The sequence below is a fragment of the Nicotiana tomentosiformis genome, chromosome 9 (assembly GCF_000390325.3).
Source record: "Nicotiana tomentosiformis chromosome 9, ASM39032v3, whole genome shotgun sequence".
NCBI lineage: Eukaryota > Viridiplantae > Streptophyta > Magnoliopsida > Solanales > Solanaceae > Nicotiana > Nicotiana tomentosiformis.
In genome coordinates this window covers 103257923-103269465 of record NC_090820.1, presented here as the reverse complement: position 1 = coordinate 103269465, position 11543 = coordinate 103257923, and the positions used below count along the sequence as shown (strand labels likewise).

At 37.1% G+C, this 11543-nt stretch overlaps 2 protein-coding genes and 1 non-coding gene across 3 annotated transcripts; 1 reads left to right on the top strand and 2 right to left on the bottom strand.

The window, feature by feature from the left end:
• Positions 1-1201: 1201 nt before the first annotated feature.
• Positions 1202-1597, bottom strand: LOC138899300 (uncharacterized). The gene has a single exon (XM_070185457.1). The coding sequence runs from the start codon at positions 1595-1597 to the stop codon at positions 1202-1204; it is 396 nt and encodes a 131-aa protein (XP_070041558.1).
• Positions 1598-4906: 3309 nt separating this feature from the next.
• LOC104110707 (uncharacterized) lies at positions 4907-6563 on the top strand. The gene has a single exon (XM_009620248.4). The coding sequence runs from the start codon at positions 4959-4961 to the stop codon at positions 6450-6452; it is 1494 nt and encodes a 497-aa protein (XP_009618543.1). The 5' UTR covers positions 4907-4958; the 3' UTR covers positions 6453-6563.
• An 871-nt stretch (positions 6564-7434) lies between these two features.
• On the bottom strand, positions 7435-7507 carry TRNAR-CCU (transfer RNA arginine (anticodon CCU)). The gene has a single exon. It is a non-coding gene; the product is annotated as a tRNA-Arg (tRNA).
• Between the last annotated feature and the right edge of the window lie 4036 nt (positions 7508-11543).

Sequence of the window (11543 nt, the reverse complement as noted above, 5' to 3'; positions counted from 1 at the left end):
TTACAAATTAGACTAACACTTGCAGGCAATAACTAAGGAGAAGTATGACTATTAGGTCTGAAAGCACGCGTTGCACTCTTTTTCCCTTGAACAGATTTTGTCCAAATGAGTTTTTCGGCAAGGTTTTTAACGAGGCAAAAGTGGATCGTGCTAACTTAGAATCGAAGACCAGTTTTTGAATCGGAGTCAATGGTCGCATCAACAGTATCTGAGCACTCTCGAGATCGACCTCGAATATTGGGGGCCATCACCCCCGGGTCAAAATATTTCAGCAAGAAAGGAAACTTTATACTTGAACAGTCTAGGCTCGGTAGTTAGGATTTATTGTAAGGGCCAAATAGTCAAGTGAATTGTGCTCGTGTAGGCCACCTTATCCATAATACAAGCTTTTACACGCTTACAGCCTTGTACATTACACACAGAAATGAAAGAAAGTTTTTGCCTTGCTAATATGCGTTTTTGCTTCTTAAAAGTATCGAGCCTAAGGGAAATCCCTACCCGGGGACTATCGAGCCCAAGGGCCACCCCTATCAGAGCCCAAAGATCTACCCCTACTCGAAAATTGTCGTCGGAAATAAGTACGGGCGGCTTGGTTTATCAAAATCCGGAGGCACAAAGCTTATTAGGCAGTGCCTAAACTTGAAAGGCTATGGCCGCGGTAAAAACGGCTCGGAGACGTCTGAAGCCCGTCATCGAAACATAAGGCCTTCAAATAAAATTCAAAACCTGCCAAAAGGTTACCCTCGGCAAAGATATAGTCTAAAAAATATTTAAGCAAGCATCTTGGGGAATTCCTGGTCACTCCGAGCTTCCACAAGTTTCGAGAGAAAATTACATCAAGGACAGGTCTTGTTCCAACCTACGAAAAATGACTTATTACTACATTTGATTATGTGTTAAGGCATTAGAAATGTTTGTAATTATAAAAAGATGCCAAAATAATAGACTTGAAAATTTCCAAAAGAGAAAAATTTTATATATTCCGAAATATCTTTACAAAGGTCTAATAAAAACAGCCTCAACAAAATATATGTACAAGATACAAAAACAAAAAAAAAATCCAAAGGCATCTACGCCTGGTCTTCACCGGAACCCTACTCGTCACCAGAACCATCGGGGTCTTCGGATTCTTCGGAGCCCTCTTCACCTCGAGGTTCAGATAGCCTCTTCGCCTCGACCTCGAGTATTTTGCCTCTTCGATCTAGATAGATAGGTCGAAGCCTCGGGCATGTATTTCTTCGAGGATCTCCCTTCGGGATAGCCGCCTCACATACTCAGCAGTAGTCTTCAGGCGGGCTTCAGCTGCTTCAACATCGGCCTTATATTGGGCCACCATCTCGTCAGCATCAGTCAAGGTTGCTTCTAACCTGGATCTCATTATTTGGAGCTCCTTACCAAGGGCATCCCGTTCAGCGATGGCCGAGCCCAGTCGTGCTTGGAGGTCCTCTTTTTGCTGAGTCCGTGTATCAGCCTTCTCCTTCGCCACCCGAAGTTGAACTTCTACTAAAGAAAGCTTTGCCTGGGCGGTCTCCTTCTCTGATACCAGCAGGTTCATCTTATTTTTCCACCAGTCGGCCATCACATGGATCTCATCCATCTCCTTGCAGAGTTGGTCGATTTGGTCGATCTTCTACTAGACCTTCGAAGTATTGTTGTTAGCCCCTGCGACCGAACCTTCGGTTCTAAATTCAAAAACCTTTACCTTTTCCACCAACTCGGCGTGCTCCTGCCTTAGGGATGATGCTTCTTTCTAAGCTGCATCCAGCTCGGCCTGGAAGTTCTTGGCTACCCCCTCTTGCTGCTCGTTAAGAAGCTTGTACATGTCACTTTTTTGGGCAAACTCCTTGATCTCGAGCTCGATTTGATTGACCGCAACTCGATACCGAAGGAAACTCTTGTGGTGAAGTACCGAGGCCTGCAAAAGGGCGAAAAGTGTGAGAAACATCAAGCACAGATAATAACATATAGATGAAGGGAAACGATGCCTTACCTGGTTCAGCACTTGATGCGCCTCACTAAAGGCATGGAACATTCACCGCGTTCATTTTTTCCTGGTCCGTCCTTGGTCACCAGTAATCGGAGGTAGCTTGTTACTCTCATGGGAGCATAAAGAACTCGGGCATCCTTCGAGATAGTAAGAACTATCGATCTCTTGCGACCGGGATCCACACTCGGGGCGGGGAACTGATTGATCAACTTTGGGCTCGAACTCGGCCCGCCAACTTTCGAGGACACGTGGATTAACGGACTAGTTCACGCTGTCGAAAAAGGAACGAAGGGGATCTTCTGTACCGTGAGCCCCTTCGTAGAACCTCTCCTTCCCTGCTCGAGCTTCCTCAAGCATGGACTAAGTGTAACAGGGCAACCTCGAAATCTCTATTATATCGAGCGCATCCTTCGGAGCAGAGTCGGCGTCCTGGGACGTCTCAGCCCCCATCTCCACATCGATCTCCCGAGCATGAGGGAGATCGGCCTCAAGCATCTCCCCATCGGCTGCTGCCTGCTCTTCGGCAGAGATCGGACTATGGGTCACAAAAATATCATCTTCTTCGGGCTCCTCCTTAAGCCGAAGAAGTGAATCTGAGTTCGGTGCTCAGGAACCAGAGCCTCTCTTTGGCTTACAATCCAATCTCTTTTTTGGCTTCGCTGCGGAGCTCGGGGAACCCGAAGCCTTCTTTTCTTCTTCTTCTTTTCCTCCGCTGCATCCACGAGCTGCCCCAAAGTAGAGGGATCAACAGACAAGGACGCGTCCCCGTCTTCTTCTAAAGGCCTAAGTTCAGTTGTCTTAGGAAAACTTGCAAAAAGAAAAGAGAGGAAATGAGAATGAGTATGATGCAAATTAGAAAGCCTAATGTTACCTATTCGGGGAGAGACCTTACCATGAGAACGGGCCTTCCATCGGCCCTTCGAGAGTCTGCGCCATGTGCGCTCAAAGTACTACATCTGAGTACAGATTCCCTCGATCCACTTCTTTAGACGGGAAACCGCATTCGGAACCCAGGCGACAGCTGCACAGCCACAAGCATGAATGAGAAGATAGAAATTGAAGAAAAAGAATTTTGATGTTTAAAGAGAAAATTGCACTTACGAGACGCATTTCACTTCTTAGGGAATGGCATATATTCCGGGGGGATCAAATCGTCGGTCTTCACTCAGACAAAGCGTCCCTGCCAGCTCCGGTCTCGGTCTTCGTCGATACTCAAAAAGGGAGCCTTGGTGGCCCGACGAGTAAGCTTGATCAGTCCCCCTCGGAACATTCGGGGACTGTATAATCGGAGCAGGTGGTCGATCCTGAACCGACGAGACTCGTTCTTGTTCACGTAGTAGCGAAGGAGGGTCACAATCTTTCACAACGATGGATGAATTTGCATGAGGCACACCTCGTACCTCTTGCAAAAATTCAGAACGACCGGGTCCACCTGGCTCAATGTGAAGGGGTAAGTGTAAATACTTAAGTAACGCTCCATGTAGGTAGTAGCGGCGTCCTCGGGCCCGGAAACTACTACATCCTTGCCCTCCCAATTGTAGTCCTTTCGAACTATGGGAAGAACGTCTTCAGTCACAGAACATATGTACCTCGAGACTCCTTCACCCCGGTCCTGTTTGCGTGAAGGCTTCTCGATTTTAAAGTCATCTGTAATTGAGCAGCCCCCGGGAATGAACGCCGATAAAGAAGGCTCGGCGGTTGGTTCATTAGCAGCCACAACGGAGCATTACCCTTCGTTTTTTAGGGTAAACAATAATATATTACTATTTTGTTTCCAAGTTAAGAGTAGTTTCACCTGCAACCAAAAGAAGAGCCTACTACTGCATTGAAGTTTCCAACGCTTGCCAATAATTCAGAAACGTTTCATCTTCTTCTCATTTTGCTGCTTAGTAGGAGATGTGCCACCATTCTCAACAGAGAGTTAGTTTTTCACGTTGATAGAAGGTTAAATTTAATAGAATTTTGACAAATCTCCAAGACATTAAGAACTATTTTGATCATTTTCTCAAATTTTCTATGTCAAAGATCAAAAACAAAATTATCAGTCATCAGTTTAGGAAGAAGTTGAACGAAATAACTTAGAAACTTGAAGCGGGAAAAATTGACAGAAACCAAATGAGCATGCAAATTGAGATTGAGTAGAAAGATGAAAAGGATCAATCAAACATACACGAAATGGAAAAGGTTAGGTCTTAAGTGTGTATTTTATAGTAGATAATATAAGAGATGGGCACGTAATGTTTGATTTTGATTGCTCCTCAAATGTCATAATTTTCAATGTCCCTACTATAGAAGTTTCTTTTTCCCTCCCCACACTCTTCCAAAATTCACGCATAATCACATTTTCTATTTTCGTTCATCTTCTCACTTCCTTTCCTTTTCATTTTGTTTCTCTCTTCCTTTTAATAAAGTAGAAAACTTTAATAAAAACTAACGAAAGAGTATACTATCTATAAACAAGAAATGAAGAAAGCGTTTATATCTCCTAACGATGTAATGTAAACTGTACATGTGTAATTTAATATGCTAACAAAAATTATGTACTTTAGTATTGCGGTTGCTAATTTTACTTATTACAAATGGTCATTTTTAATTACCTTTTACTTAATTTGAAAAAGAATTTTTATACTATAGTAAAATATATTAAACTCCAAAATTAGTACTTTTCGTACTATATTATGTGCTTGAGTGCACAAGTACTACTATTTTCATCCATTTTACATGTCCCCATTTGCGCCTAATCAGCAGAAAATTTTGGAAGGAAGTGATAATAACTCCTACTCTTCCGTCTCACCTCAGACAAAAAGAAAGAAAAAAGAAAAGTAGAGTTCAAAATAATTTAAAAAATAGAATTCAAACACTCAAATATTGCACACTTAAAAGCGAGAAATGGTCTCTATATAAAGCAACAACCATAGCAAGTTCACTGCAATAAGATCCTATACAAATTTATTTCTTTTTCCTTTCTCTCATGGCTGCCTTTACCAAGCATTTCTCCTTCATCTTTCTCCTTCTTACCCTCATTTCTTCATTACAAATCCATGCAAGAGAAAGCCAATTCTTTAATAAAATCCCCGGCAACGTTGTTGCTGAAAAAAAGACACAAGTAGTTATTCCCAACAAAGAATCAGAACCAAACTTCTTGCCTGAAAATGAAAATAATGTCTATGGCCTATATGGTCATGAGTCTGGTCAACTTCCTCCTTCCACTACCACTACTAATGATGTAGAAAAATCCTACAAAGAAATCAACCCCACCACCACCTTAACTAATAATATTCACAATAGCAAATACCTTTCCAAAAATTATGACCATGTGGTCTATGTCACTGTCCTAAAGAACGACGAAAATAACAACAATAACGGTGAAAAGTATAAAAATACTGGTAGTACTAACAATAACAACAACAACGACAACGAGGAGTATCACAATGGGGATAATACTTACTACAACAATAACAAGGAATACTACAATAGTGGCATTACTAGCAACAACAACAATAACAACGAGGAGTATCACAATATAGGTAGCACTTACTATAGCTACAACAACAAGGAGTACTACAATGGTGGCAATACTAACAACGACGAGGGGTACTTCAATGGTGGCAGTACTAACAACAACAACAATGATGAGTATCACAATGGGGATAATACTTACTATAACAATAATAACAAGGAGTACTACAATGGTGGCAGTTCTAGCAACAACAACAATAACAACGAGGAGTATCACAATTTGGGTAGCACTTACTACAACAACAACAAGGAGTACTACAATGGTGGCAGTACTAACAACAACAATAACAAAGAGGGGTACTTCAATGGTGGCAGTACTAACAACAACTACAAATACAGCAACAACGGAGAGTATCATAATGGGGGTAATACTTACTATAACAACAATAACAAGGAGTACTACAATGGTGGCAGTACTAGCAACAACAACAATAACAACGAGGAGTATCATAATGGGGGTAGCACTTACTACAACAACAACAACAAGGAGAACTATAATGATGGCAGTACTACTAACAACAACAACAACAACAAGGGGTACTTCAATGGTGACAGTACTAACAACAACGACGACGACAACGAGGAGTATTACAATGGGGGTAACACTTACTACAACAACAAAAATCAGCAACAAGGCTTAATTTGGGATAAAACTCCAACCACCATGTATCAAACTAGCACAAAATATTACTACAACAACAACCAAGAACAGAGCAACCCCACAAACTATGATCACTATAATGGTAACAAGGAGCAGCAGGGCATAAGTGGCACAAGGTTCTTTGAAAATGGGAAGTACTTTTATGATGTCAACACTGAGAAATATGCCAATGATCCCTATGAAAATTCAAGAGAATTCGCAACAAATAATAATGAATTCAAGAACAACTTTGTGTGGACCAAGCAGAACGAAGAGAAGTTCCAAGATGACGAGGAAATGCCGTAAACTTTTGTGAATAGTTAAAACGAACCTAAAGTGAATAAAATCATGCTATGTAAGTTATGTTTTGTTGAAAACTATTACACTAATAATTAAATAAAGATGTATTTATGAGTATAGCTCTTGCTTTCCATATTTAATTTCAATCAAATACCATCGACATATAGCTATTAGTCTATGATTTTGTACTTTTATTTGCCAAAATGAACTCGTGCTATATTCGCTATGGCTTAGGATCGATGATCCCAAGGTGTTTTAGTACTAATTGAAGTTTAAAAAAAAAAAAGACATAAGTTTGAAGTCAAGACCTTGTGTTAGAATTAAAAAATTCTATGGCTCGATAACACATACGTAAAATTAGTCGATGATGCATATATTGATTCGAACAACAAGATTATAAAGAAATGATAATCCCAAGGTGTTCAGCATAACAGGGAAAGTGAGAAGACAATTACAAAATTATTTGCGGTGCCAATTGTCTGTTAGCTTTAAGTTCTTTTAAATACTTTAATTTATATATTTTAATTTTGTTTTTTGTAGGTCCTCTTTTACTCAAATAAAGTATTGCCGTCACTATTAGAAGCCATAAATTTTTCTTTTATTATAGTACTATTGGCGAATCTTTTTCTTTTCCTCTATTTATGGTAATTGCACGTAGACATATGTAAAGCAAGCGACTATTTTCACCAACATTGTTGACTCGCCATAATTGCCTCCACCAGCTCCAGGAACATTATCAGTTGTGGAAAAAACTTTTATACAACGTCATATAAAATTCGTTCTTCTCTTCTTTTCTTTTGTTGTTATTTCTATTTTTAAAAAGTTCATTTTTATTTTGTACAAGTGATATAGATAAGATTTAAGTTATATAAATTATAAAATTAAAAGCTTATAAATTTTTACACAATCAGTCCTGATACACAGAACCCAAAAGAGCAATATAGCAGGAAAAACAGGAAAAAATAAATTAAAAATATTTTAAAATTTCCGCGCCAGGTAGGGGTCGAACCTACGACCTTCTGCTTAGGAAACAGACGCTCTATCCACTGAGCTACAGGCGCTTCTTAATTATGAATGGCCACCTGAACAATCATGATTACAATTTACAACTACAAGTAAAGACAGCAAGATTTACATACACAGGACATACATGGATTTTCAGTACTATACCGTTAACATACAATATCAATGAATGAATATATATATATATATATATATATATATATATTGTGCTATTTATTTTTGTTATCTTACTTTTTTGCCATTGTTACTATTTGTTTATTGTGTCCTTTTCTCTGTTCTTGAGCCGAGGGTCTATCGGAAACAGTCTCTCTTCCTTCATAAGGTAGGGGCAGTGGCGGAGCCACATTCATCCAAGGAGTGTCAATCGATACCCCTTCGCGCGAAAAATTACACCGTATTGCTAGATTTTTTTAATGTATATTTACTATATATTGACTCCCCTTAACTTTTCGGTATATCTAATTTTTTATATTTTAACACCCTTGGTGAAAACTCTGGTTCCGCCACTGGGTAGGGGTAAGGTCTGCGTAAACATTACCCTCTCCAAACCCCATATATATATATATATATATATATATATATATATATATATATATATATATATATATATATATATAAAAAAAATAGGCGGAGTTAGAATTTCTAGCTTATGACTTCAGGATCCTAATCCTTTTACGTTACTGGATTCTAAATTAACAATTTGTACATATTTAATGAAAATTTTAAGATAAATATATAATCTGAACCAAAGTTAATGGGTTCTACCGAATCCAACCCATAGTTGATACTGTGGCTATATATATATATATATATATATATATATATACACGACTTTGTTCCCAACCTCAACATCATCACTTGGGTTATTCACATGCATAACATCATCCATTGCACTTAGAATTGAAAATATATATGAGTTGGAAACCATTTAATAATATATACCATATAAAATGCTTTAAAAATAGCACATAATCAGAAGCCATTTACTTGAAGTACATTTGGTATACATGAATTTACATGTATGTACACTGACACACATGTACATAAACCTATACAATAACTATACAATGGAAAACCCATAAATACACTTGTTTATATACAAGCATATATGAAGATACCAAGTACATACTGCAGACATATATTAGAGTTAAATAACTCATGTATAAAAGAGGGAATGCCATTAGTTAGTTCCTATTCTGCCCCTTTACATATGAATACTTCTACGATTTATTAAAGAATGAATACATTAGGGAGTAAGTTGTAGAAAATACGAGGATAAAATGAAATACAAAAAGGATTAGGGGTGCAGAATGTACAAAGCCCAATAATGTATGATCCCAAACTTAAAATAGGTGTTGATTTGAAAATCTTCTAAACCATATCTTCAAGTCGAATGGTACAAGGTAAAGTTTACTGTACAATATATTATGGATTTCTAATGTCATTTGCTCTCTTTTGTAGAGTGAAAGAGATACACTTCCAGAAGAGCTACTAAGGTATCATTTATCAATGGATTTGCCATATTTATAAATATATATGATTTAATCATGATTAAATGCAACGAGCACAAAACACACACTTAAATTGTGCTCGCTAGTCAAAGATAGTATAGTATAATATCGTGTCCACATGGATTGTATTTAAACAGTATTATCGTAGTTTGTAGCTAGATTGCTATTCAGGAGGATCAACAGTTGAGGTTTATATAATCTAAAATCTACAGCTATTGACTAATGACAATCGCAATAAAGGTAAGCAAGGGAGTTATCAATGGGAGAAAATATGGGTTGATGGGATAGGTGCAAGATAATTGTTCGGGATCTAACTCTAGATAATTCACTTCTAATGTTCAAGTGAGTCTCTCGAATTCATTTAATTACCAGTACAATTATTTAGTAGAAACTCCTCTTTCCATTAAGTCTCAACCTCACAATATGAACCAATTTAAGCTCGGTGAAGATATGCAAGAATTCGTAATGGATTAGTATTTAGGAGAACCTCTTTCGATTATCCTCCTAATTGGGTTTAATCAAGGATCATACTGGCCTCTTTTGATTACTTAGAAGAATTTATGAACTCAACTAACAATATAGTGCAAATATATCACAAGTTATGCCTCTCTCGATTATAATCCACAAACAACCATCAATACACCAAATCCATCAAAACCCAAAAGGAACTACTCCATCGACATGGAGAAATTCTTCACAAATGAAATAAAAGTAGAGGAAAACATAAATACAATTCAAATCCGGATCTTGAGTGAGGAAGGAAGGATGAAATCTTTGTGCTATTGCTTCTCCCCCTTCTCCTTAACGGTCTAAGGTATGTCAAAAATCTCGAAAATAAAGCCATCCCGTGTATTTAAGTCATCCCCAAATAAACCCAGGACTTTTACAAAATCATTTCTGGCCATATTTTGCACTGGCGCGCCCCCTAACGGAATTCCTCTAAAGCTTATTTTTTTAATACTTCTTTTGCCTAACTTTTGTTGCCTTTCATAGTGCATGACAACAATACTATATTAAACCATTCATAAAGTAGATATTTGCAATTCAATTGCATATTCTCTAAGACACGTAATCATCAGCCACTGAGCCACGCTGTGATAGGTCAATTTTATGCCCTTGAGCAATTTTTTTCTATTTTGCATATATACTCATTTTTTGGTCCCGAACTTGATTCTGGGTTAATTTCTTGGGTTTTTACTCAGACATCAAAACTCCAAATTATTCGATTTAGCTCCAAATTATCTTCTTAACTCGGAATCATTTCTTGCAGAGCATAAAACACGTAATAAGTACAAATCACCATCATTTAAGCTTAAACACTAGTAAAGTGTAGTAATTAGAGTGCAAAATACGGCTAAAATACGAGTTTCTAGCCTACCATCAAAATGCTAAATATGTGAGTGAAAGATACATATTTAACCCAATAATAGGTGTGGGTATATTTTTACCATAGGAGAATTCAGAATTTGAAATTTGTGGGTTCCTATATATTGTAATCTCAAATTAATATACAATAATTACTAGGTTACAGAAATACAGAGTCTATGCAAAAGTTACTGATTCGTGAAAACCTATATACAATACTCTAGATCCGCCACTATTTTTTACCCATGTTAAATTGTGATGACAGTTGAGAAAAAGGTCAAATTGTTCCTTTATGTATAGGGGTTAGACTGTGTCTGGTCCTTGATATACACTGCTTAATGGATATAATCTTTAATGTATATTAGGGCTGGCAAATGGACGGGTCGGGTCGGATATGAGCATGTTAAAAAGAATAAATTATCCGACCCAATTCATATTTAATACGGATAAAAAATAAGTTAGCTGGCGAATAATATGGATATCCACGACTTCTTGCTTATGATTACTTTTGGGAGATTTCATAATTTCCCAAACTTGAGAAATTCCTAATTTGAGTCTTTGCAAATTAAAAAGTTAAACTCATTGGTTATCCATTTTTCAAGTGGATAACATAAATCTTATCCATAATTGACTCATTCATATCTAATAATTTTTTAGTAGATAATGTAGATGGATAGCTATTTTTTAAAATCTATTTTGCCACCACTAATGTATATAAAAGTCAAACAATGTTTGTCTTAAATCCTAAAACTAACAATTTCAACCAAAACACTGTTAAATTGATTTTTCGTTTTTCACTCTCACGTGCTTAAAAGAGAATGTATTCATACTCTTCACATTAGTGTCCAACGGTAAACACTACTTCCTCCGATCCATAATAAGTGACTTTTTTTTATCTTTGGCACGCCCCTTAAGAAAATACTAACTCCTAGAAAAAAAGAAGATGTATTCACCAAGTTACTCTTAATTAAAATTTACATATTGTTACCTTACCACATTGAGATATGTATAAAGGGCAAATTTTGAAAAAATAAAATTAATTCCTTCTTGATTATATAAGATGACACTTATTTTGGACCAAAATAATAAGAAGAAAAGGTCACAAATAGCGAAATTTATGGAGGTAATTAATATTTCTTATAATTTAGGTATGCAACTAATAATTTGTGTCAAATTTAGGGGATTTTAGCTATTTTGC

Bases quoted from the DNA above. Each gene is read 5' to 3' on its own strand.
- LOC138899300 (XM_070185457.1), bottom strand. From the start codon at position 1,597: ATGGATGAGATCCATGTGATGGCCGACTGGTGGAAAAATAAGATGAAC.
- LOC104110707 (XM_009620248.4), top strand. From the start codon at position 4,959: ATGGCTGCCTTTACCAAGCATTTCTCCTTCATCTTTCTCCTTCTTACC.